Source organism: Hippopotamus amphibius, chromosome 1 (assembly GCF_030028045.1).
Source record: "Hippopotamus amphibius kiboko isolate mHipAmp2 chromosome 1, mHipAmp2.hap2, whole genome shotgun sequence".
Taxonomy (NCBI): domain Eukaryota; kingdom Metazoa; phylum Chordata; class Mammalia; order Artiodactyla; family Hippopotamidae; genus Hippopotamus; species Hippopotamus amphibius.
This window is the reverse complement of record NC_080186.1, coordinates 144,256,092-144,283,143: the sequence shown is the minus strand read 5'-3', so window position 1 is coordinate 144,283,143 and position 27,052 is coordinate 144,256,092. Positions and strand designations below refer to the sequence as shown.

At 40.3% G+C, this 27,052-nt stretch overlaps 1 protein-coding gene across 8 annotated transcripts in view; it reads right to left on the bottom strand.

Moving 5' to 3' along the window:
• The window catches only part of EBF1 (EBF transcription factor 1), a 383,593-nt gene that overhangs the window by 54,862 nt on the left and 301,679 nt on the right, over positions 1 to 27,052 (bottom strand). For all 8 annotated transcript variants that reach the window (XR_009052895.1, XM_057729995.1, XM_057729986.1 and 5 more), the window contains exon 10: positions 24,682 to 24,808. Coding sequence is in view for 7 of the 8 variants with exons in the window: in XM_057729995.1 (XP_057585978.1) it covers positions 24,682 to 24,808 (127 nt within the window). In the remaining variant the exon portion in view is untranslated. The remainder of the gene's footprint in view (positions 1 to 24,681; positions 24,809 to 27,052) is intronic.

Genomic DNA, 27,052 nt, shown 5'->3' with positions numbered 1-27,052 from the left:
CAACTGAAATCACAGACAACACTTGAAATAATGGTACAGGACGGTCAATTTTACTGTAATAAATTTCATTATTGAGTGAGAGAAGAAAACAACTATTTTTAGACACTGTCCATTGTTTTGTATGCATTTTCAAAGTTACTCTTCACACATCTAATTTCTAAACTCAGAGTGTAACTTTGAGCATTTTGTGGAGGTCTTGGCTCTAAAGCAGCAAAAGAGAAGTGAAAGGTCCCATGGCTGTAAAATCTTGATAAGTTCTCAGTGTCACTTTTTTCAAATGTGGAACTGCTCAAACCACACAGATAATTATAGATGACCAGATTGTAACTGTTTTATTGCTTCTTTTTCCCCATAAATTTTAATTTTGGAAAGTTAAGTGAAAAATGTGGTTCCAATTTTCTACAAATTGCACACAATTTGGTTTTAACAAGAAAATAGAAAGAAAGGGTATGTTCTTTAAAGTGAATTATGAACTGGAGTTTGTTTTCGCTCGCTCAACACCGCAAGAATAATAAAGGACAAAATTTAGAAAAGATGCCTTACAAAATGGAAATCATGAACTGTAGTAAGAAAAGCATAGAGTAATTTTTTATCTAAACATAGCTTAAGCAACCTAACAGGATAATACAATTGAGCTAGTCTTTCTCCTGCTGGTGAAACAAGCTAAAGTTAAAAAGGGAAGAAAGAAAGAATGAAAGGAAACAGGGTAGAAGCCGACAACCATAATGCATTGTATAACAGGAAATCTCTTAATAAGAAAAGGCTGTGCACATCCCCGTCCTATTCTCTCCAAAAGTGCCACTGACTACAGAACTATTAAAAACAATTATTAGCGAAATCATTGAAATGCACACCTTAGAAAGAGAACAAAAGACAGGAAGGAGATTTTTAGTGGAAAGAAATTCCAGCCATCTGCCGGGTTCTGGCTAGAATCTTAGAGTTAGGCCAAAGTGCTTTCTCTATTCAAGGTAGTGGACAACAACTAGCATGTTAAAGACAGGAAACCCATGATGTGTGTCTGACCACAGCAAAACCACCAGCTGGAAGGCAAGCAATGAAATCATCAGCTGCTTTCTCCTCCTTTGTGCCAAACATTGGGTTGAACATATTCTTTTATTCCTTAAACTGACCACTACTTTTGTCTTATCCACAATGCAGACTACATCTAAGTATAAAGCAAACTAAATGATTCAGATAATACACTATTGCATCACAACTGTCAATCTTCATTGATCAAATTGCTCTAGGGCCCACCTCATGTAATAGCACCACCATGGCTTCCTCCAATTTCTATTTCCAAAAATGTTTACTTTCATATTGTGACAACCAAAGATCACCTGTGCTTCATTCGTATCCTATAAACAAAGCAAATCAAGCCTTAACACTCGGTATAGTGTTGTACCCCTAGGTTTTCTCTCTAGGCCAAAATGTAGTATTTGCTAAAAAATTTTCTATCTGGGATTAAAGTTCCAAGTATAGAGTGTCTCTGATTGTTAGAACAGCAAGTTCTGACTTATGAAGGTCCAGCTATAAACTGGGACTTGGCAAATGTGAAGTATTACTCATTGACTAATAATCCTATTAGTCAAAACTGCAAACTTCTGGTCAACTGCATATTTTACATATTACTGCACAAAGCTCTAGCAGAAGTTTACCATCCAAAATGTCCTTTGAAGGCATCATGATTAACAAGAGATGATATACTCTCTTGAAATATAAAAGCTGAATTTTCCCATCCAGAAGTCAATAAATCTATGTGTTGGCAAAGAGTCTACTCCCCACCTGTAGCAATCCAGTTACGTAACCCTCAGGCAATGACTTTTCACTGAGCACAGACCTCAAGTGTATCTCAATCCCCAGTGTCTGACTGATGATCTAGTCTGATCTAAATGATGATGTAGTAAAATGGGAGGATTTCACAGCAAAATGCTCAAAAACTGCAGTAACGTTTTTGAGGGGAATCCACAGAAGGGCATCTTGAGAGAGGAGCATTGAGAAGGCTTACTCACAAACCAAGGCCGAGGCGTTCTTCACTCACTCATTTATTCTTCCAAATATTAATCCGTAAGAACACCCTCACCTATGCCTCTCACTTCAGCCTTGTTTCCACATCTATGACACCGTATCAAAGACACCATCCATTTTACCCGACAAGGATCCCCAAGTATTTGGCTCTTATTTCTCTCTAAGAAAAGTGTCCAGGGACTTCCCTGGACTTAAACACTGGCAGTCTAGTAGTTAAGACTCCATGCTTCCAGTGCAGGTTCGATCCCTGGTCAGGGAACTAAGATTCCACATGCTCCGCGGTGTGGAACACACACACACACACACACACAATGTTGTTTGTCAACTGCACCTCTTTAAAAAAGTCTTTATCACTCCTCCCATTTAACAAACAAAAGAAAAAAGTGTCTGCATGACAGTGGAAGAAGATAGGAAACTATACTCACTTCAATGCAGGTAATTGTTCTTACTCAAAATTGAATACTAGTGAGCGGTCAGGATTTTCCTTAACAAGATGAATAAAATAAAAATACCCTAAATGCCTTCAGATCTCTTGGGGGGGGGGGAGAGGCATGGAATAAGAGGGCAGGGAGGAGCCATACGAACGATGAGCTTGGGAAATCATTTTTATATAAATTCTGGAAGAGTGTAGACCATATTCTAATAGGTAAAAATAGAGAGAGGGAGATGGGTGGGGCAGAATTTCTCCTATGGTTTCTCATAATATACAATTTTCATATAGAAAGACCGCCCATTTTTGACGTGCTGGAACTCAGTAACGAGAGGAGAAGGCAGGAGACTAGAATTGAAAGGAATCCTACACCCTCAGTTCCCCAGGCAAAACCTTTGCTCAGTCCCGGGTTCCCTGGACTCCCAGGCTGGGCTGCTCTCCCTTCCCCACCCCCACCCCCCGCAAGTCCCAGCCATTTCCCCAGATTTCTACCAGAGCATTTTCTCAGTTTGATTAGCATCACATGCCAACACAGCCGGCCCTGTATTTATTTTTGCTGTGCACTGGAGCCGTATTTGTATCCCTGGGCCTTTGCACCATACTTTGCACATAGTTGGCATTCAATAAAAGGCACAGACTGAAACTCAAGGGAACAAGAGACTTGCCTCTGCTTTAGGAAGTTCATTTTATTTTTAAACTCTTAAACCCTTCTTGGGATTAGTTAGCTGAAGGCCTAAGGGCAAGAGAAAGGATAGGAACTGAGAGGGCATATGGAGGTATTTGATGGACCCGGAATTCTCACAGATTTAAAAGTCTGAGACTTACCAGGGACCTAGTGTGACGCCTGGCACAAAGCAAGTGTGCGGTTGTCAGCTGAGCATATGCACATCGCAAGGGAAGGGAGGAGGAGGGGAAAGACTTCCTGGGAAATAGTTGTCATGGGGATGTCTGGAGACTCTGAGGAGACTGATGAGGGAGCCTAGAACAGAGTCTGCCAGTAGGTGAGAACACTACTACCTGTACACTCAAACCATAGTTTGGTGAAAGATCACCTGACAGTCACCTAAGATTCTAAGTGAAAGAGTATAGATCAAGACAGCTGGTGGTTTTTCTATTGAAAAAAGCAAAGTGTGAAATCAGTTTTTATTTTTAAGGTTCTTTTCCTGAAATTTCTCACCTGGCCAAAATGTCTATGGTACTTTAACAGCTTAGAAAACTTAGGAGCAAACCTTAGGGAGTTTTGGAGTTGGCCCAGAGTCCTAACTTACCAAGTGTGCTGTGTCCTGGAGGTGGTTCACACCGTCAGGTCATGGTTGAGCCTCTCAGATCCAAGCTTTCATTCCAGCAGGCTCTTTCCCTTCAGCCAAATCTCAACCACAGCTAAACTTTCCCAGCCTCTGGAGACGAAGTGTTTGGGCTGCCTTCTGACCAAGTGTGAGATAGTTTTTTTTCTGTTTATGAGATAGGCTACAGAGCCTTTCCCAGGATAATCAGTCATCTTGACTGGTGACCCCAGGCAGAAGCAGGCAAAACTGGGAGACCTAAATCAATGCATTTGTTTTGCAAAAATCACTCAGCTCTATTGGGACAAATTTGATTTGGTTTTCCTTTTTTTAAATTTTTTTTGCCCATTTTTTTATTGAATGACTTATTCCTCTTCAAAAGTTACTTTGAATATTTTGCTTGAACCCATTCCTAATTAAAAATAATCTCTTCAAGTATAAACATAATGGTTTTCTAATTTTCTTTTTATTCCCCCATCCATCAATCCATCCATTCAACCACCATTACTGAACTTTTCACTCTCCGCCAGGCATTGTGCTTGAGATGATCCAAAATGCAAACTCTATCCTTCCAGCTGTATATTTTTTCATTCCTCAATAAATTTTTGGTAAATACAGAAAACAAGGAACGCATGGAATAAGTTATGAAGAGGGCAAGTTCAGATAGAAGAAACAAGCAGAGGAGAGTGAAATTTACGCCTGTGACATTGTTTGAACACTCATACAAATTCTTAGGGAATTTTGCCACAGATTTAAAATGTGAGCATTTATTGGCCACTAATTCCTGTGGCTTTGAGGTTGAGGTTCTGGACATGAAAAAAAACAAAACAAAACCAGTTGGTGGGACTTTTCTGTAAAAATGATGACTTCTGACCCAGATGCTCAGAAAAGAAAATAAAATGGGCTCTTCCCAGATACCCCATCACCCTCCTGCATGGGCTGAGCCAGAGGCTTGCCTTCTCATGGTTAGTCTGAAGCAATGCTTTGCTCAGCTCTGACCCAGAGGTTGGCGTGGTGCAGATGGCAAGGCCACACATCTGCTCACAGAACTGGAAAGCAGGAAGGGGCCTCAGCAGCACCTAGGGCTTCGGAAGGCACGCACCCTATACTCTCTAAAGAGAAGGCGGGATGTGTGCTGGGTAACCCATAATAATCATCATTATTGCCACCCTAACTGTCTCCCATTCAGGCTTACCCTCACCCTCTCATTTCTGCACACGTACAGTCTTTCTTCACTGCACCAAGGAAGAGCTCTCAGTGTCTCTCATTCTAATAGTCACTGAGGAAAGTACGGGAGGAATTGGAATTGGAGAAAATCAGAGCCTTTAGACTATAATGTCCATGAGGGCAGGGCCTGTGCCCATCTGATACACGGTATCTCCAGTAAGTAACACATGGATGGTGATTTTAAAATATCTGTTGAATGAATGAATGAATGAATGATCAGGGCACAGTGCCATATTTCACGTTACCCTTGTGGCTAAAACTGGTGATAATGCTGTATGCACGGGACTCTGAGGCCAGTCTGCCTGTACGCAAATCTGGTTCTGTCATCTTCTAGTTGCATGACCTTGAGCAAATTCTTAAGTCCTCTTTGACTCAGGTTCTTCACATGTAAGGTGGGGACTATAATAGTACTTGTCTCATGGCATTAGGTTCTTTTAAGAACAGATGTCTAAAAATAGGTCATATGCTCAAAACAGTGAGTGGCAAGTAGTGTCTTTTACATGTCAGTAGCAATAGCTGTTGTTACTTGTTAATGAGAATTGGGGGATTCACTCAGTCAACACATGTTTTTTGAGCATCTACTCTGGGCCAGACATAGTACTAGGCACTGCAAATACTCTGGCGAACCCAATAGAAATAGACCATCAGGTAATCAATTCACAGACTAAGAACAACTTAAGCTCATCAATTATAAGAACTCCCATTTCTTTCTTTCTCTTTTTTTCTTAGAACTCCCATTTCTTGAGTCCTCAAAGTGTACCATTTATAATCTGCTAAGTGCCTTACTCATATTATCTATTTTCATCATTACAACAAACTAGTGAAGAAGATATACTTATTTCCCCCATTATTCAAGATAAGAAAATAGAATTTTAAGTAGTGAAGTATCCTGTCAAGAGCCAAAGAGCAGGGCTCTCGGCCACTCATTCATTCAACAGCCACTGGGTACCGCTGCACTCAAGGCTCTGCGTTGACAAGAGAGGACTAGTACACACAAGAAAATCACAGTGACAGCCACAAGTTTGTTTTTCAGAATCGGCCCGTCTCAAGTTAAAAGAAGCACACAGCAGAAAAGGATTAGAATAGATGAGCTAAGATATGACATTTATCTCCATGAATTTGGGACAGAAACACTAAACAACCAAAGGTTCATTCTGACAATCTGTTTGCCAACAAGCAAATAAATAGTTTTAAAACGATTAAAATGCACCTGCCATTTAAAAGCATCGATGATTTTTTAAAAGTATGATCTATTAGAAAAAGTAATCATAGTGTTCTTTTTAATTCAGGCACTAGAGAAGCTAAGTAATCATTGTTGCAATTAATTGCTTTCTTGTTGCTTTCCACTTTCCTTTCATTACAAGAAATTAGAAGGTAGAAGCAATTATACAATATATATTTATTCAAGCTGAGATGACTTGACATCATTTATTGTATTTGTACTTGCCAAACACTGCCTGATTATTCTTCTAAGACTAAAATTCCTTTAGCTCCAAACTGACTTAGCATACTCCCTGTAGTGACACACTTGATGTTCATGAGTCAAAAATGTAGAGCTGGAAAGGGCTGAGATAATATGCTGTCACTCCCATATTTATCACCACATTTCCTGAATCATCCAGATTCGTAATGATGATTTCTTTCCATTCTTTGCACTGTTTGGCAACTACGTGTTTTGTGAATACCTAAGAACGCTTATAAATATTCTCTTTCCTTGCAGCCAATAAATCTTTAAAATTAAAAGACAAAAGTTAAAATGACTTCTGCACTTCACCAACGTCTCCACTAAATGTACCATACATGTCGCAATTTCAATATTCACGGTTTAAGACTCAGTGAGGACTTTCAATCTTACTTTGCGGAGAAAGAAGGAGGGGTATGCTTTGCAGTTTATTGAAAGCTATTTTGGGAGTTAGTCTTGATGGTTAGATGTTTTATTCTTTCTGCTTTTCCATCCTTCCCTTTCCATCCGCCTTTATTGACACAAGGCATCAGCCTCTTGTTCCATGGAACTTTTTTTTTTCCTTTTAGAGCCAGAAATGGAGAGACAAGCATTATAGAAACAACAATTTCAAGGATCTGGTGCCATGACACGGATCAATGCTTATTGAAATTTCAGGAAGCTTGATCTGCTAAGAACACAGTCAGCTGGTATGGCTCATATTTCTAGATAATGATCACAGAGTGGCTGGGGAACGGGGTAGGGAAAGCGAAGCTTCTGGGCAAACGAGAGCATGGCTTTAGCACTGGGGAAAATCCACAGATACTTAGAAACAAAAGTGTGTCTGGGTGATGCTGTGCAGGCTTGACGTGATATCCATTTATATACTGTTCTAACTCTACTGTACTAATTGCTGTTTAAAGAAGCCCTCCTGCCCCAATTATGCTCTACCAGATCACATTTCTTACTTCTTTCCTAACACTTTTACCAGTCTCACAATTATGTTACTTACTTCTTAACTTCTGTATTGCCTTCCTTCTCTTACTAGAATATAAGCGTCTTGAAGGCAAGAACCTCACTTTTCTGGGTCACAGAACCTAGAAGATGCCTGGAAGGTAATTGGTATCAAAACCTTTTTATTAAATTGGAATCTGAATGTTATTGCACCCTCTCCTCCAAAAATATAAAATGAAATAAAATAAAGCGAGGGCAAAATATTTACTACTGGTAGGATAATTTTAAAAGTCTAGAAAGAACCTACACTTCCTTTAGCAATGAAATACATTCTACCATTTTAAGGCTTTACTATGATGATGGTATATTGTCAAGTTAATGTGTTAACATCTTAAACATTATGGATAAATTTATAAATTCACGATTGGTGAATATGAATGTCAAAGTTTCAGGCCATATTAAAGATTTCACTCAGATAATAATTCTACGGCCTAGTCCAAAAATTCCCTTAAAATATAAAATAATGCCATGTCAAAGCAAAGTGGCATAAATGTACTGCTTTCAACTTAGTGACTTATGAAGAAACACAACAGATGCAAATGTCTTCAGACAAGACAAGATTTCTTTCCAAGTACGAGAACCCATTACAGAAGATGAAGACCTCTTTGGTCCCTAAATGAACCACATGGCATCGGAATTGTCATTAGCTACTATAAGGCAATGAAGAACTTATAAAATCAGAGCCAATGTATTATCAAGACCAGGCACTGTGGCTGTAAGGCAATATAGATTTCTGAGCTATTTATTTATTTATTATTATTATTGCGGGTCCCACTGTCCCAACTGCAACAATCCCAACTCTGCAGGGCCCATGTAACAAGGCGATAGTATCTGAGAAATAATGAGCTCAGGAATGCTGTTCTTTCTTTCAGAGCAATCTCAGGTGCGATCTTATACCGTAAGGACTGGATCAATACACCCAGCAGCAAACCGCTCGATACCCCCTGAATTATTGCTTCATTTTTCTTCTTATTATAGATGAGTTGTGTTATTATTTTCCTCAAATCAATATTTTACAACCTTTTTTATCCGTTTCTCCATAAATTTTGTGATTACTTTAAACTGGAGATTCCGGTACACTAAATAAGATGCAGTATTTGAAAGGGATGGAATGCACTGACATGTTTTTGTTTTTGTTTTTGTTTTACTCTTTTAGACACAATGCCTTGTTTAAAGGCGCGTCATAATCAATAGCCAAAGGAACATTTTCACAGGGAAAAGTTTAACATAACTCTGTGCTCACAAAATGAAAGTGCAAATCCTTTAAAATAGCAGCAGCCCAAACAACACAAAGCTGAAAAACACAGGAGGCACGATTGATCAGCACTTTGCATCTGAAATTTCATTCCTGATGCTTCTTCTCCCCTCCAGTTTAAGGGCCAATGCAATTCCCTTATATTGTTTCTCACACAGGGGATAACTCTATGCACCTTAGAGAGATTTAATTGGCTTCTATAGCTGTCTCCTGCTAAGTGTTTAAAACATCAGCAAATCAAATCATGTAAACTCATACCCTCTTCTGCTGTCAGTTCGCTCTGAGCTTGATTATTTAGATGTTAACATTAGCAGCGCCCACACGTAAGGGAAGAGATCGGGAATATACTCCCTCTGTGAGTTCCGGGATGACTTGAGTTAATTCTATGCTTCCTATGAAATAATGTGTGTTATTTGGCAGAGATGCTCAGTGGTAACTAAATAATCATTACAGTGCAGCCAGTGGTAATTACATGGTAATTCACATTAACTTCATAATAAGCACTGTATTTTTCACTATATCCATCTGAGGATGAGGCAGAATCATAGTCTTTCATTTCTTTTTAATGCCACCCAAAATAAAAATAAAGTAAAATCATTTTAAGGGCAGGAGGACAAGGAATTTAACCGTGGTAAGTTAAGCTACAGATTTCATTAAAGAAATACTTAAATCCATTAAGTCTAATTAGACATGACATCCCAGAATTCACAAACAGTACTTCTAATAAACTCATTAAAAATTTTTGGTGGCTTCTTTAGAAAATGGGAGGATATTATATTATATTATATTATAGGCTGTTATATTACATTAAGGTTTTATAATTTTATATGGCCTCTTCTCTTTTTATGTAAAAGCCTACGAAACTTTATAAGAATACTTCTGCTTAAATCAATGAGTCTTAAACAACAATGTGCTTCTTGTAATATGTACTTAATAATGCAATAAACTATTCTAAATGGTATAGAATAAAAGGGGAAGCACTTTATTCTGATTGGCCGAAAGGTATCAGGATAAAGGGACTCAACTCCTTGCAGTATTGCGGTGCACAATTTACACTCAAATCTCCACTTACATATATGTTATTTAATTGGGGCAATTATCAAGTCCTGAAACCACTTTTCCATTACAACCTGGACCCTCAGAAGGATTCACACCACGAATGCCTCATACATAAGTATACGAAAAAGTATTCTGAGGAGAAGAAAGCAGTGGGAGCAGCTTTAATTGAATACGTATATTAGTGGATTAAATTAGGTCTGCGAAAAACGACCCACCCTTAATTAGCTGCAGTTAGGAAAGTGGAATTAATATGTTTTACTTTTTACTCTACTCATTACATTTAGCATCAACGGACAACTCGTCCTTTTTTGCTTTTCACCAACAATCAAGTGCCTTTTTAGGAAGGTCAGGGGAAGAAAACAAAACAAAACAAAAAACCCCCAAAACTTGTTTATTTAAATTCTAACATAAGCCCCAAGCAAGGCTTACAGCAGAACCCCCTTATACAACCTAGGTTTTTTTAATGAACTAGGATATGCCACTGATACAGTGATACTCCCCTTCCCTGATGACTACGGGACAGGCCGACAACAACGCACATGTTCATTCGTCGTCAGCCAGTCAGGCAGCAGTGACTGAAACACCTCAGTGTGCCAGGCACACAGCAGACACCTCTCCCCAGGCTGACGTTAACCCTGTCCCTGGCTACCGTCATCTTGCAAGTTTTTCCCTCTCGTTGCCCCTAGGGATGATGGTTTTGCCTCCAAACCCACGAAGCCTAAGATCACTAAATGCAGCAAAGCCTGACACATCTTATCTTCTCAAGGACTTCCAGAGAACTGAGATTCAAAGGCAGAGTGGAGAGTCCACAGGTGTCCTAAGGCTAAGGCAATGTCCTCGTAAGTTCCCACAGACACCAGACACCAGAGTGCGGAGGGGACAGGATGTTCAAGGGGACCCCATCAAGTCCCTCCCTGATCTGGATCTTGGGAAAATGACCCTCCAGTCCGACGAGGTTTCCCAACACTTTCTGGTGACCAATAGATGCCCTGTTCTTAAGCTGGGCTTTCACAAAAAGATAGGATGAGGAAAAGGCCCTTAGATTGCAAGGCTCCACTTCACCAATGGTAAAATGGCACTTGACTTTCCTCTCAGACTTTGATTTACTCAGAGGTGAAGAAAAGCTCCTTCTTCTCTTGTCAACAAAAAGTCAAGAATGTAAACAGATTAGAATAATGGTGTTTGTGACACTTTTTTAAAACAGATCACATATTGGAGGCCCAAGGAATCTGACATGCTATACTATCTCACCCTTTCCTCGAAAGGTCAGAGATTGATGATATTAAAGAATTCAAAAAGAGCCAGCTAAATACTATGGTGATGTTCATGGAATGATTTTTATATCCATGCAAAATGTGATGTCTTTACATAGTCATATGTATGGAATTCCATTTACAAAATAAAGTCCATTTATGTATGATTTGTTCAGCTTCTATATGCAAATCAGTTATACAGTTTGGGAAAGGCTCTTCCTACAGGAGCCTCAGTTGCCTCCTCTAAAAAATGGGCAGATTGGTTCAGGATATCTCCGAGTGCCTTTCCAGCTCTAAACTTCAGATTTATAAGAGTCTGTTTTTCTTAAACCCTGTTTTGATAAGAGATACCACTAAGGGAGCACTTACTACATGCCATGCACTGTGCTAAGCTTTTCACATGCATTATCTAATCGAATCCTCACAGCAATCATGTGAGATATTATCATCCACATTTTAAAGATGAGGAAACAGGACTTCCCTGGTGGCGCAGTGGTTAAGAACCCGCCTGCCAATGCAGGGGACATGGGTTCAAGCCCTAGTCTGGGAAGATCCCATATGTCACGGAGTAACTAAGCCTGTGCACCACAACTACTGAAGCCCATGTGCCTAGAGCCCATGCTCTGCAACAAGAGAAGCCACTGCAAGGAGAAGCCCACACACCACAATGAAGAGTAGCCCCTGCTCGCTGCAACTAGAGAAAGCCCACGTGCAGCAACAAAGACCCAATGCAGCCAAAAATAAATAAATAAAATTTTAAAAAATAAAAATAAAGATGAGGAGATGGAATCTCAGATTGGTTAAGAAAACAGCTAGATTCAAAGTGGGGTCTGTCTTGACTCCAGAGATCTACAGTCATACAGTTTCTTTATAACCAAATGAGCCCAAGGGGATACACACAATGTGGAGACAAGCCAAAGAAAAGGGCTCTGGTATATAAATCTACCACCAGCTGAGTGACTTTAGCCAAGTCTTTTAAATTCCATAAGCCTAGTTTTCATCTTCTATAAAGAAATCAACAATTTGGGTAACTAGGTTATCTTTAGGGCTCATGTTTCATAAATTTACAGCCAGATTTTTCAATCATATCTTCATACATTCTTCCATTTATTAATTTGACTAATATTTACTGTTTCCACTCTGTGCTAGGCATTGTACTAGACGCTAAGAATACAGAGGTGAACAAGACAGACAAGAACCCTGCCTTCATGGAGCTTATAGTCTAGTGAGAGACACAGACTGTGCTCAAGCAAACAAATAATCCAGATCATTTCAACTGTGGTAAGTGCCACAAATAAAATAAAACTGCTGCATGTAATGAAAGTGCAATGCTAGAGAGGCAGCCTAAGACTCGAAGCCTGCAATCTAACTAGTGAATCCTAGTTGTGGAAAACTAGAAAAATCAAGTACAAGTAGTTTAAATCCATTTGTAGATGTAAAAATATGAAATACCAAAAAGTCTAGTCAGTTACTTGGAATGCTATAGATCTGATATCAGACCTACCACTAGGTGACCTAAATGACTTTAAATGAAGCACTTTACCTCTCTCTAAACCTCACTGTTCATACCTGAAAATGGGGCTAAAAATACTTGTGCTTCTTACCTTACAGAAAAGAACTGAATGGGAGTGGCTTGGTCAACTGTACAGATTGCATTGAGGTAAATTTACTTAATTACACAGACATAAGACAAAGATGAGACACAGAGGCTCAACAGTCAAGCCTGTACTTTGGTCCCTGACATAGTTCTGACAACTCACAATAATTTTTTAGCTTTGATGCCAATAATTTTATTAAGCAAAATTTCCAAGTATTTAGATGATCCTTCTACACCTTCTGAGCTAATCAGTGTGCATGTTTCATTTTTCTAGTCTCGAACAAACTGGGGATGAACAAGACATACAAGCTTGCTCAGAACTGATTCTCCAGGGACACTTTCCCCACCAAACCTCCCAATAACCTCAAATGGTAGGCCTGGCCTCAGTGAGTATTTAGAACATCAGTTAACACTACAAGGAAACTATGTACATATGGAGAATGACTGGGAAGGCCTTATTCTGTGCAGATATTTAACATGAATATATTCTTGGCACTAAACAAAGGCCTAAATTAACTCCATATTCTCTGAGAGTTGAGACTTCCTGACGCTAACCACCGAGGCTGATCCCAGGTGGCTCTGCCCAGCAGGTCAGGCCTTCCACCCTGATATAAAGAAGTGAGCCACAGTTGATGTTAACAGGAAAAAGATGAACAATTACACTTGGAGGTCAAAGAGCACTGAGTAGTGGGGAGTCTGCTCTTGTGTTGTTGTTTCTGCCCACTATGTAGGGAGTGCCAGCTTCTGTCTACCCCCTCACCATTGAGAGGTTGAGCAGAAATTCTCTCATCTGACATTAATGGGATGGTTTCCACCTGCACCTTTAGTGCCCTGAATAACAGAAGATCCACGTAAGATCCACTTTATTTGAATCAAAAATACTTTGTGGTACAGTATTCAGTTCATACCAAGGATCACATATGCCATATGGCCCACCAATAGGAAAGATGGATCAATGTCTGACATATACGGAAAGAATACCCTTCTAAAGAAAGTCCCCTTGTTATACATGTGAATAATTTTAAAGTCTCTCTTAAGACAAAGTGCTTTCCCAATTACTTTATTTTTAAACTAAGCACTGTTTGGGGCATGAACCAACTATAACCCATGGTGGTTTGGTGATGCTTAAGAAGTCACCTGAAGAAGGTAATAAAAACAACAAGGAAGATTAGAAAACATACATAAATGTAGCAGTTTTTCCTGCATCTCTCACCATTACAAATGTTTCTCAAAACAAGACTTTCAAAGACCAGTCTTAAGAATATTGCTGAAGTGGTTATGTTTGGAGATTTAAATATAGCAAATGGTTTATTATGGCTTTGATAAAATTTCCAGTGAAAGCATCGTGTACAGATTCAAAAAGAAGATCTCAAACAACTGAGATAGAAGAAAACATGATGGGATTAAAAATTGCTCCATCTTTGCTAACAAAAAAACAAAAAGCACTGATGTTAAAGATGGCTGTAATGCACTTGAATAGAAGTATAAACCCTAAAGGTGGAAAAAGTTATATTTGTAAATGCTGCAAATCATGTATGTGATTGTAAATATGTATACTTAATTAAATTAACATGTGAAATATGATAAATAGACAATTGATAATTCACTGGTATCTATACATATGTATATGGCCAATGTGGTCCTAAAACATAGAAAACTTTTTGTTAGGAAAATGAGGAAACACCTTATATTCAAAGTCACGCTCTATTCTGGCATATACGATGCTAAAAGTTCTGTGAAAGAAAAGACGAGGCTATCCAATGAGAGGGGAACAATTAGGTAAATTAAGATGTGGCCACAAAATGGACTTACGTACCCGCTAAAATGCATTTAGGAAGAATTTAAACTAATAGATGAAACATTTACTTTACAATTCAAATCGCAAAGCAGGATACAAAATCATATACATATCCTGTGATTCACTCAGATAAAAATGCACAAGAGTTTACAAAGAAAAAATATTAGAAGACTAAAAAATATTAACAGAGGGATGGGATAAAGGATCTCTTCATACTTGTCATGTTTCTTATATTTTCTATCCTATACAAGTGTGTATAATGTTCAAATGATATGATCTGTTTGAAATACGTAGGGCTCCCATTCTGTCAGACTTCGCCTGTCCTAGAAACACCTACACTCTCCCATCACCAACAATCTAATTTAGGGAATCACATAATTCCAAAAAAAGTAATTGCAAGCAATACCCCAGGGGGCTAATGGCTGTGCAGGCGATGGTATCCTTCGACCAGGGTCCAAATCCTGGCTCCTCCATTGATTCACTACAGAACCCTGGGGAAGGCACTTCACCTTTCTAAGTGTTTTTATCTTTAAAATGGGCCAGTAATAGAGTCGGCCTTACACACATTCTCTGGGGAGAAAAAAAATGTCATACGTTCCACTCATGCAGACAGGAAGAAGGTGAAGAAAGAAGATAGGGTGGGGAAAAAAGTGTGCAATAGGAGGGAACAATAGGATGGAAGTAAAGAAAGGCTGTTGGAAGCCCACAGAATAGAGAGAGGAAAGAAAAGCGGAGGTCAAAACTCTAGTGGGAAACTTTGCTATCCTGGGCAAGACAGTGTGGGGAGGGCCTGCGTTGACCCACCTATTGTTATAATTTTGGACTTAAGTTTCAGATATAATCAGATATAAGTGTTTTAGATGAGTTCTCATTTTTGCTTATGGAAAGTACGGTACTGCTTCACATAGTGGGGGAGAACTTACAGAATTCATTGACCCCCGAAGGTGGCTCAGGCAGAACCAGCAGCTGTGTGTCAGGGGGCTGGTCCCAACCTCTGAGACTTAGGCCATCTGAGACAGGAGGCCTTTGGAGCTACTTACACTCAGTCAGTTGGGGTAGCTGATGAATCCCAACCAATAAGGCTGCCAAGAACATGGGTATAGGACCAATGACCCTGTGCTATAGGTTCTTCAGGAACAAAAAGAGATGAGAACCCAGATTCAATGTGTCTATGCTGTAACAAGAAGCTGAAGGTATATCTCATGATGAGATTCTACTGAAGTGTGAAATGATTATGAGAGACTAAAAACTGTTTCAATTTCATAATGCCCTGATGTTTATGATACATAGTTAAGTGAAAGAACAAATTATGTAAGGTATCACTCTATTTTGATAACGATACAGATATCCGCAAAGGAAAAAGGTAACACATATGCCACTAAAAATAACATGAACAGCTAACATGTATTGTTTATGTATAAAGAGCTGGGAGAAATGTGGGCAATTTTAATACTATTTTAATTATTTTCTGTTGGTGCTTCCTAAATTATCTGAAGTCAGTGTGGGCAACTTTGCGATAAAGAAAGAAAAACAAGTGTTACTAACCTAGTGGGTGCCACACCACTTAGTTAACAATGAACAGAAAGACAGGCATCCCTCCCATTGTAACCGTGGACAAATAAAACAGAAAATAATTCTCCACCAAACATTTGGAGTAAATCTTAGGAAAGGAGAAAAAGAAAGAAATTTATTTTTGTCCCCCTACCACCCACTGCCCTCGGGATATTAGAGAAAGTTTCAAGGTACGTAGTTTAAAAACTGAAGGGTTAATTTATCATGATGCTGGGTGGAAAACAAAAACAACAGCCTTGAAAACCTCCAAATAGTTTATTGGCTTTGAAAACTGAATCATGTTATATCACACTAAATAGATTGGAGGTTCAGGACTTTATAGTACTGCATTACGCTGGCAAGAATGCATACAAAGCTCAGTTCCTACCTGTATTGTTAATAGCTTTCTAATCCCTGACTAGAAATTTATAGGTGAGAAATGGCAACACATCTTAAAGATTAAAGCCATGTGACAAAGAGTTCATGTCCCTTAATAACCAAATCACATGCCTTAGATTGGGGAAGCTTATCTGCCTTTTCCTTCTATTCGGTTTCATTGGTAGGAAATACTTTATATCCCTATTACATGAATGATGAATGGGACCACTGGTTATGGTCTGTTATTTGCTTGGCTGTAGTCAATATGTTTTCTTTGGACAGGGATTTCTGTGATTTATCTCTCTCCTGGCCTTATCACTTACTAACTCTGGGTAGACAGGAAAAAGCCGAGGTTGTATATAAGGCCTAGTGGCCATTTAGACCTCTAATGTCAGTGAAAATATCCCTTTTAATGATCCTGTTACACTAGCTACTCAAGTCCTGATTACACTCCACTCCAAATAGGAAATAAAGGTCGTATTTCTTGGAAAGTGCATACATAAAGTATGCAAAATAATATGCTTCCTTCAGACCCGCTCTATTCTTTGCAGAAACGGCTTTCACTTTCTAGGTGTCGCAGGAGTACAATGGGTGCCTTTAGTGATTCTTGCTGCTGTTGTCCCTGTTATGGCACCAACAGTGTTCAAGCTGACAAATGCCAGTGGGTTCAGGACCACCAATCACATCAACATACATCAGCTCAGGAGCAATCATGTTCTACGAAAAAAATTCCCTTTGGCAGAGGAGAAGAGGCTTGGGACTTAGTTTTGGATCACAAAAGCAAAAAGAATAAACATTCCCTCTGTCTCAAATTCTTTTCTTTGTGTGTAAATGGCTCATTTGGAGTAATATTTGAGACGTGGACAGGAGCAGCCTGTTCATTTTTCTTTCTTCTTGGGTCTTTTCCAATTAGGACACGGCTAAGGCAAAACTGCTAGTCAAGGGTTCATTACACAGCCCTCCTTCAGCTGAATCCTAAGAGAAAACAATCTGATATAAAAGAAAACACATTCTTGCCTTCCTTTCCCCAATTCTTTGAGTCTGCTTGGGCCCGTCATTGTAACAGTTAACATATGTGTAGAATATTACCCTTTGCAGAACATTTTCATGCCCGTCCGTTCACTGATACTCACGAGACCCTTTGGACGCCCGGGGGACGAATGGCTCTACCATCTATTAAGTGGGAGGAAGCCAAAACTCTGGGCCTGAGCCCTCCGTCCCCTCACCCCCACATCCAGCCCGTCTCCAGGTTCTGTCCACTGTTCCTTTTAAATACTCCTCTTGAGTCCTCTCCCTAGATTCCATCCCCACCCACTGCCACCCAAAGTAAAGAAAATCTATTTCCCAGACTACTGCAATGGCCTCCTAACGGGTCTTCCAACATCCACTCTGGCTTCCAGTGCTCCAGCCAGCCAGAGGTTTTTTGTTTTTGTTTTCCCAAAATGAAAGCCTGGTTATGTCCACCCATCCACTTTAAGGATTGCCCATTGCTCTTGAGATGACAACTAAACTCCCTGTGGCGACAAGGCTTCATAGGCTTGTCTCCGCCCACTCCTCCAGCCTTCTCTCTCACCATTCTTCTCCCCTCTCTTGATTTTTCAGCCTCACTGGAATTTTTACAGCCTTCCAAGATGCCGCGTTTCCTCCCATTTAGAGCCTTCTTACATGCGTCTCTCTGCTGGAACACTCATTTTCTTTCCTCAGCCCCACCCGATCTCCATCCTTCATGAATTGCCAGGTTAACTCTTACTCATCCTTCAAATCTCAGCTCATGCATCTTGATCTGAGAGAAAATATCTCTAACTGACCGATGGGGGGTCTTTGGTTATATTCTTGTCTGAAACTCTGTTCCTGTTTTTCCGGGCACTCAGCAGGTTTGAAATTGTAAACTTATGGATTTTCATGTTCCCTCTTAGACTGCAAGACCCATGAGAACAGGGACTGTGTGTGGTTTTGCTCCACACAGTTTTAGAACACTGCCTAGAATAGAACAGGCAATCCACAAATATTTGTTAGATGAGTGAATGAAGTAACAAAAGAAAGTCATAAAATCAGAATCAGAACCTAGATCTTTTGATTCTGACTCTAATGCCTAGAAAGAAACAATTTCCTTAATCAGAGGAAAGCTGGCACATATACAACACCAAACAAAATGTGCTCTAACAGCCAATTCTTTGAAGAGAAACATTCCCATTGTCTGCTTCTCTCTTTTTGCATTTACTTTCAGGGAGCACTCATACTTCACCAGCACTGCCAGGAGTACATTATGTACACTGACCTATTGACTTCTTAGATGCAGGAGATACTGTTAAAATACCCTCCTTTTACAGATGAAAAAAAAAATGAAAAGTATATATAATATAGATCCAACCCCAGTTTTTTCTTTAACAAAAACCCCAACTGCTGTGTTCTCTACATGTAAGTTCAAGTTATAAGGGATAGATTCTTAATTAACAGCTCTTATTTACATTCCCTGTCCTCCAGAGCACAAAAATCAATGAGGACCCATTGATTCTGGGCAATGTCAGTCAATTATTAGAGAACACCTATTGCAAGTAAGACACTGAGTCAAGGTGCTTCAACACAGTGGGCACAACAGTATAAGATCAGGGAAGGTGCACTCTTCCCTCATGCAGCTGGTGGACTTTTTTGAGATGTGTCTACCTAAGAACAGAAGAGAGATAACAGTGTAAGGAAGTGAATGATGAATGAGCCATCTAAGCACATGTGACAAAAAAGATCCAAGGACAGAGACTCCTCCAGTTAATCAAGATGAGCCACAGGGAACATCAAAGTCACCGAGTCCAACTGGCTCATTTTACTATGAAGAGACTAGAGCCTGGAGTGTGTCAGCAACTTGTCCTGTCTCACGGCCAGTTAGCTGCAGGGCTGGGACCAGATCGCAGACCTCCCTGATCTCAGCCCAGTGCCCTGGCCACCTGCTACAGTGGCCAGAGGACACCTCAGAGGAGAAATAGCGTCTGAGCTGGATTTTACAGCGGAATCACCATGTCCAAAGTTGCTAAACACGAACTGAGCTTGAGGCACAGCGAGGAGACTGGTCTGAGCGGAGCCGAGGAAGCACTGGGCCCAGGGCATAGTGAGCTGTGAACCCCAAGCCCAGGGGGCTGGGCTCTATCTCACACGTGGGGAGCAAATAGGCAAGGTTTCTCTGCAGGAACATGTTATGCAAGTGGCTTTTCGGAAGCTTAACTTTGCAGTGAATTAGTGTAAGAAGAGGCTAAAGATCAGCAGGTTCATCAAGTGCAAACTCTCCACTTTTCCTCTAAAACTGATGACTTTGTTTATCCCCAGGATGGCAGCCTTCATTTGTGCAGGAGGTTTGCAAGAACTAAAATCAGAGCTTTCTTCCTGAAACCTCTTGAACAGGGAGTTGAAGCTGATTATAACCTAAACACCTTTGAAGGGGGCTGGTGACAGACGGTACCCGTGTGACTATGGCCTCCAGAGGGGCTGAAATTTGGGATGGAAGAGAACAGGTGTGTGTTGTTCCAGAAAAATCAACACCTGAGAACTTTATAAATCCGGGCTGCCTTATTAAAATACACACTGTTTGAGGTGATTTCTAAGAAAATATTTTACATCAAAATTATCTTCACATTTATAAATTTTCTTCTTGCTACCTTATTTATACTGTGCTCTTTTTATTTGCAGTTGGTTGGAGTCACTTGTTTCTTTAATTTACTGATGACTACGGTTTTGTTACTAAAATCCCTAAAGCACATTTCTTAGACCTCTAGGAACATGGTGTAGACAATAAACAACACGTGTAAAATATTTACACCATGATAGGGACTCAGCAACAAATGAATGAATGAATGAATAATAATGGTCATCAGTTACTAAGGGAAACGACTAACATCTGACGAAGTGCTCATGCTAGCTCACCTAGGTGTTTTCTATACATTTCCCTGATACTAAGAACAACCCCAGCAACTTATTATTCCCTGTAATAACGTAAAGATGAGGCGATGGTGGCTCAGAGCCATCATACGATGTCCCAGAAAGAACCTCTCTGGTAAGTGGTAGAGCTGACAGTTCAATCTACACCCATCGTCTCTTAAACCCAAGGACTCAATCACTGTGCTGCATCATCTCCTTGGAAGTGAGGCACGAAAGACTATGGGGAAGGAATGAAAAGAGGGAGAAGGGAAGAAAGAAGAGAGTGGGGCAGAGGGAGAACATAAGAGGAATGGGGAGAAAAAAAGGAAAACCTGAAAGACATGGTACATCTCATCAAGGTTCATGGAACATATTCAGCCCACATGACCCCTTCTACAGGCAAAGTAATTTGGGGCAAGAGGTACAAACAGGAAGCATTTCCAGGAAGAATATTTATTTCAAAGTAGATTCTGAGACTAACATACAAGGATTTTGTGTAGTCCTTCCACAGGAGCAGGAAGCGTGGTGGAAAATGTTAAGAATGGGAGAACCCAGTGGTAGAAGGGATCTGAGATGGGACCTAACCAAACATCTGAGCTGTTAGATCTGGTTACCCATCGGGTGCTTTCACCAGCTTTCAGGCAGCAGGCTGTATATGGCTCTTGGCTGGTCCATTTCTCCAGTCATATTTTTTCCCAAAGACAGCAGCCCCTCCAGTGGAGGAATAACTGGACTGAAGTTAAAAAGTGCATTTGGATTTGGCTACCTCTTACGAGGAAAAACCAATTCTAAGAACTCTGAAGAAGCAGCTAAAGCCTCCTGAGAGTCTTTTATCAGCTCCTCAGGTTACTTAAAGTTCAGCAGGAGAGACCACAATTCTAAAAGATCCAAGTCACTTAAAGGCGTAGGAAAGCAAGCTATGAGAAGAACAAAGATATTGGGGAGAGGCCCTCCAGGGCACTGGATGTTTGTGGGGATTTACTTTCCACTGGACTGATGGACCAGACACGTGATTGGAGAGGGCTTTGAAAACAGTCCTGTCCTTAGAAAGGGTTTTTGTTTCCTCCTATTAGAAAGCATACTTTAAAATTTAAAGTCAGCCTTGCTCTGCATTTACATAAGAACAACTGGCCACAGTAAATCAGATCAGGGAAGCATTATTGAGCTTTTCTGCTCTGATCAAGCTGGGATCCCCTTTGCTCCCTCACTCTGCTTGGGCAAACACCAGCGAACGGCACAGCTGGCAGCTGAGAAACCCTCACGCGTCCCTGCTCTGAAGCACCAAAGATGGAGAGCTGTGCTCCCGTCCCTGCAAGTGGGGCCACCTTGCAGGCAATCTGTGTTTAGTCAAGTTCTTCCCTCCCACCCCCAAAAGTCTGCATTTGTTTGCATAGATTAGGCCAGGCTGTTCCTGTCTCTGATGGGTGGGGTTTTTTTTTTTTCATCGATTATGGATTTTTTACAGACGTGCACATACACACACCCAAACCCACTCAGGAAACAACAGTGTGTTAGTGTGGGCTGTTGTTTTTCAGTCCTGGGACATTTTTTTTTAATACGGGAAAATATCCAAGTGATATTCTACTAAAAAACAAGTGTTGGCTCACCCCATCCAGAAAACCAAGCCTCACATCTTGAAATGCTGTGGATGTTAAAGAAGTGTGAGCTTCTGTGGATGGATGGAAGGGGAGGGCTGCAGGTTTCCAATGAGCTGAGCAGTTCTTTGGATATAAAGAACAGAGAGGATTTGCGACCCATCACTGTGCCTTTGCTAGAAAGTGGTGACAAGCAGAGAGGTAAACTGAGCAAATCAGAGGCTTGGCAGTACCAGCCATGAACGTGTGACCCTTGGTAGGGACACTGAATAATGATCAAGAGTCCCAGGTGTAGTCCACCAATTAACAGAGGCTCCCCTCCTTTTACTTAGAAATGATGTAATGTCACAGTGACTGTGAACAGCCAGCTATGTCAATGGGGAAGTTTTTGTACCAGTTTCTTCGAAAATTTTATTTTTCCAATGCAGGGAGAGGTGAGAGTCTCTCTTAGAATACTTAAAAAACTAAGTCTTCCTGTCTATTGCCGAAGACAGGAAGATCAGCTGAAGCCTTTTCTCTTTCTTTAAATTTCCCGCACACTTACACACGTGCATGCACACCCAGGATTTCTCCCTCTTATCCTTAACCACTTTGCTAGACTTGCAAATCGGCCACTTTTATCTTTGATCTTAATTCCTGTCTGATACAGGTTTTCCAAGATGTGATTTCTTAAATTGATGGCAATTTTTTTAATGGTTAAAAAAATTCCCAATAATGATGGGTCCCCTAGCTATTTTGAGAACTTAAGTAATTTAATGGGGATGATTTCTTTTCCTTTTTTTTTTAACTTTTATGGCCAGGTGGCTCAAGGGGATATTTTGTTGAACACTGATTAAAAATAATTTCTTCTAAATGAGACCTGACCACAGAATGGAACCATTAATGGGCAGGGACGCTGTCACCAAAGCGGAATCATGCCCGACCGCCTCTCGTTCCTCCCACCACACGAGCGTTTTCTTCTTCTTTTTCTTCTCCTTTTCTCGTTCTTAATGGCAGAGTAAATAAGCAGCCGGCGAGGCCTAAATATTTTCGGCCAAAAACAGAGTCCAAACTCCTCAGAGAAAACATTTGGCCTCTGTGGTTTTGTAATATGTTCCAGAACACCGAGTTCAGTGAAGAACATTGTGAAAAACTCCCATCCATCGGAATGATGGTGGGGAATGTTACAGTATCAGAAGTTTCAATTGGTCCTTTTCCTGCAGACCCATAATGAGGCTTGTAAAAAAAAAAAAAAAAAAATAGCGCTATGTGGAAGTTCTCATGGGAAAAATGAATGGCAAGAAATCCTAGCTTTAAAAGAAACAGCTAATCTGCTAGTTTGATTGTTCTTCAAAACTTATGCTGAACCAATGAGCCTAATTAAAAACACTTGGCCTACTTCTATAAAGCATCATAGCTTTCTCTATGCTTCGTTTGTATACCCCACAAAACTCCAGATAGACTATTATTTTTTCAAGTGCTCACTAACAAAGTGCTGACTTTGTTGGGATGGCTGAGCTAATTTCTTGAACTCAGTGTGAAACCTTAGCTAAACAAAATTGTGGTAATTTTCCTTAATTTGTAAAAGTGATTGGAGTGCAAACAAAATTTTCCTCTTGGGTCAATCCTATAATTTTCAATTAACTAAAACTAATCGTCAGGCAGGCACCAAGCCTGCATTTTGTTTAAAGGGCTGGGAGGCATTTCCAAGGGTCAGGATGCATTAATTGTTTTTATAATTTTGAGAGGCAGGGGGGTGAGAGAGTCACTAAGAAGCACAGTTGGTTTTGTTCCTAGTATTAAAAATACAAAAGGAAAGATGCTTTGAGGTAAAATGTCACAGCAAAGTAAAATTTGTCCATTTAATTGTATGGTTATAATTAGGATGTGTTAACACAATTATTCCTTCATGCTCTGGAGTCTCTTTGTGTGAAAGCTCTGTACTTAATGTGGCCTTCTGGTCCTTTATTGAATGGAGAAGGAAACATGGGGCCAGTTTCTGGGGACAGCTTCCCAGCGATGACTGCTACTTAGCAGAGGACCTAGAACGTCACCACTCCCAGTGTGGTCCTTGGACCAGAATCATCAGCCTTACATTGGGAACCTGTTAGAAATGCAGAGTCTCAGGTCCCACCCAGAGCTAATGAATCAGAATCTGGATTGCAAAAAAGATCCCTGGATGTTTGGTTTGCACACAACAATCTGAGGATCTCTTCTAATACACACTGGGCACTCCGACTGTGCACCTGATGTATTTCCATAGAGAACCTGACTGGTTCTCTCCATGCGACGGGTGGAAATTCACACTCGCCCTATAACTCTAGCTTCTTACTGCAAGGCAGGTCCACATGCCAAGGCTGTTTGGGGTGGCAGGGGCAGTCTTTGGGGGAGGGGAGCGGGAGCAAAATGCAGCTTACAGGGAAAGAAAGCACCAACCCAGAACTAAATATGAAAATTACCAATTGTCTTTAATACAAATGCCATGACCAGGCCAGAAGAAAGTTGTACTGTGCACGAAAGCACATCCCTACTCCATAAAGCAAATAAACCTCTACACAGAAGGCTTAACATCCAGAGAGACTCAGGATTGTCTAGCACTCTTTCCCCCTTCCCTTATTTCTCATGTTGCTGCTTTAGGTATCCAACCCATGATTTCAACAGATCCTGTCATTCAACGTGGACACCCAGATGAATTCTTAAATAACAATAATCGTAGTAGAAGTAGCAGCAGCAGCAGCAACTCATTTAGCCATACATACGGTGAAATGGAGAAAGTAAGTGGGTCTTAAGAGAAAACAGATTTCAGAATAAAATACATACTTATACAGGCAAGATCGAGTCAAAGACCCACAAGGCCAAGGCAGCTCTGTCCACCATGTGCAGTCGTTCTTACCTGTATAAATGAATCTTCCCGGTGTCCCTTTGCAGAACTGCTTGGATTTGTAGGACAATGTGACCTCTACAACACCAGGGATGTGCCGTGGAGGAGTCTGCACACGGATGGCATGAGGAGTAATCAACTAGGGAGAGACAATTGGGAAAAAACATTGTCACTGCAATATGTAAAGGACTCATTTCACAGCTTTGTTATCAGTGCTCAATAAACATAGCCTTCAAACACATAATTAACCTGTCAATGTTTAAATACAGTCGTGATGGAACCTGTATAAAAGACACTGACAACAATATTTACAAGTGCTCTGAGCACAGCCATAACAACTTTATCTGAGTTTTCCTACGCGGCAGGCACTCTGCTTCCTGGTTTGAAAAGCCAACCTGGCCGAATGAAATGATTTATCTACTACAGGATATCCTTTGGAAAATCTCTGTTTGAAGCAGACACCCAAATCAGAGCTGAGCTCTGCCATGCCTCTCCAGAAGGTGGTGGGCCTGGTGTTTGAACTGAGCCCTTAAACATGTGCAAGACACAGAGGTAGGAAATCAGCGGGCCAAGGCGCTCTGATTAGCTGCAGAGCACACATAGGAAATGCCCCTGAAGACCATTTGGTGCGTTAACTACCAGAGGCACAATCAAAGAGCTTTAAAGGGGAAACCCAAGAATCTGCCTCCCTGGAATAGCTGAGGGATCTGGCAGAACTACGGACTGTCCATAAAAGGGAAATGGAAGGCTGGGGAGGGGCTGCGGACGATCAGCGGTCCATCACACAGTGCCACGTGCACAATGAGAAAGTTCACTTCTGAACCCTGTTGGCAATCACAGTACCCTGCAAAGCAGCATGTATTTTTTTAGTATTCTTATCTTTGTTTATATAACTAAAATGTTATTAATGGCCATAAAACTGGCATTATCTGGTTCTTTGAAAACCCCAGCCCTGGTATTTGACTGGCTGACCTCGATGGGGCCGGACTCTGCCTGCTCTCTCTATGGTGTGTGCAACTGCCCCTTCCTTGACTCCTTTCAGACTCATTTAGCTCAGTGCTGCGTTACTGAGTCAGTATGCAATGGGTGATCACTGGAGTTTGTACTAACTCGTGTCTGTGCTGTTCTTATAACTTAGAACGGGCTTTTGTTCAATATGCACATTCAAATGTTTTGCCCAGAGAATCACAGGTGACACCATGAGAATCAAGGTGATACCCACACATGCCAGCCCCTGGGTCCTGCCTGGGTCGATTATCCTACCATAAAATCCTGGCAGAAAGAAAACAAAGTTGCTTACTGCAAAAATCCACAAGCAATTTCTGTCAAATGCTCTTTCTTGAAACATAAAGGTCATCTGCATAAAAATCATTTTAACTTAGTAATTAGAAATGCCTATCCTCTTCCATAGACTGTGTGGACCCTTAGTTTATTTGCTGGAAATACACAAAAGATACTTCAGTAATATCATGCTTATGTGGAACGCCTGCAGACTGAGTTCGCCATGGCTAAGTTTTTCAGACAGTTAAGCGTTACCCATAAAAGCACAAAAAATATTTATTTAAGATTTGGATCTTTTCATACTGAAATTCTTCCAAAATGCATTGTGTGTTTTCTAAAATAACCGAAGTATATATAATTTAATTTACCCTTGATAAATCAAGACTTTCGTTTGGAATACCCCTTCTTATATCTGGTATCCTAGCTCTATTTGTCTTAGATCCACATATCTTCTATAACATAGGTAAGCCCTAAGTGACCACTGAGGTACGAGGGACTATCTTCCCCTGCACTAAATGGCCCTGGATACCTATGAGTTTTAAATTATTTCTATTTTATTCATTTTCTTTTTCTTTTTTTCCTCCTGGTATCCTTTGCACCTTCCATACTGCTTTTCTAATCTTTAAGCATCGAAATTAGGAAATCAAGTTTACTATCATATAGAGAATAGGAGAAGGAAAGAGGCTCTGAAGAGCAGTAAAAGATGAACTTCCAAAATCAAGTGCATGTTGAACCTCAACTGATCAGTGTTTTTGCAGTGCTGGGATTAACACTTGTTGAGTACCTAGGAGGTTATCTACTACATTGCTGCGGATTTTACTTGCAAACATTACTTTGGTCAGAACAACCTTATGTAAGTATTTTTATCCCTTTTTTTCAGATGTGAAAACAGAATCAAAAATTGTTAAACTGCTTGCACAAAATCACCCTCATTAGAGCAAATAGCAGCAAAAAGTGACCCCGATGCAGCTCAAAAAATGACAGGGACAAATTCGTTCTATCTAATCATAAAAAAGAAATTGTTTATATTCATACCTTTAAAGTTTTAAAAGGTAGTATCAAACTCAAAATTTTCAGATCCCAAGACTTTGTGTGTGTTTTA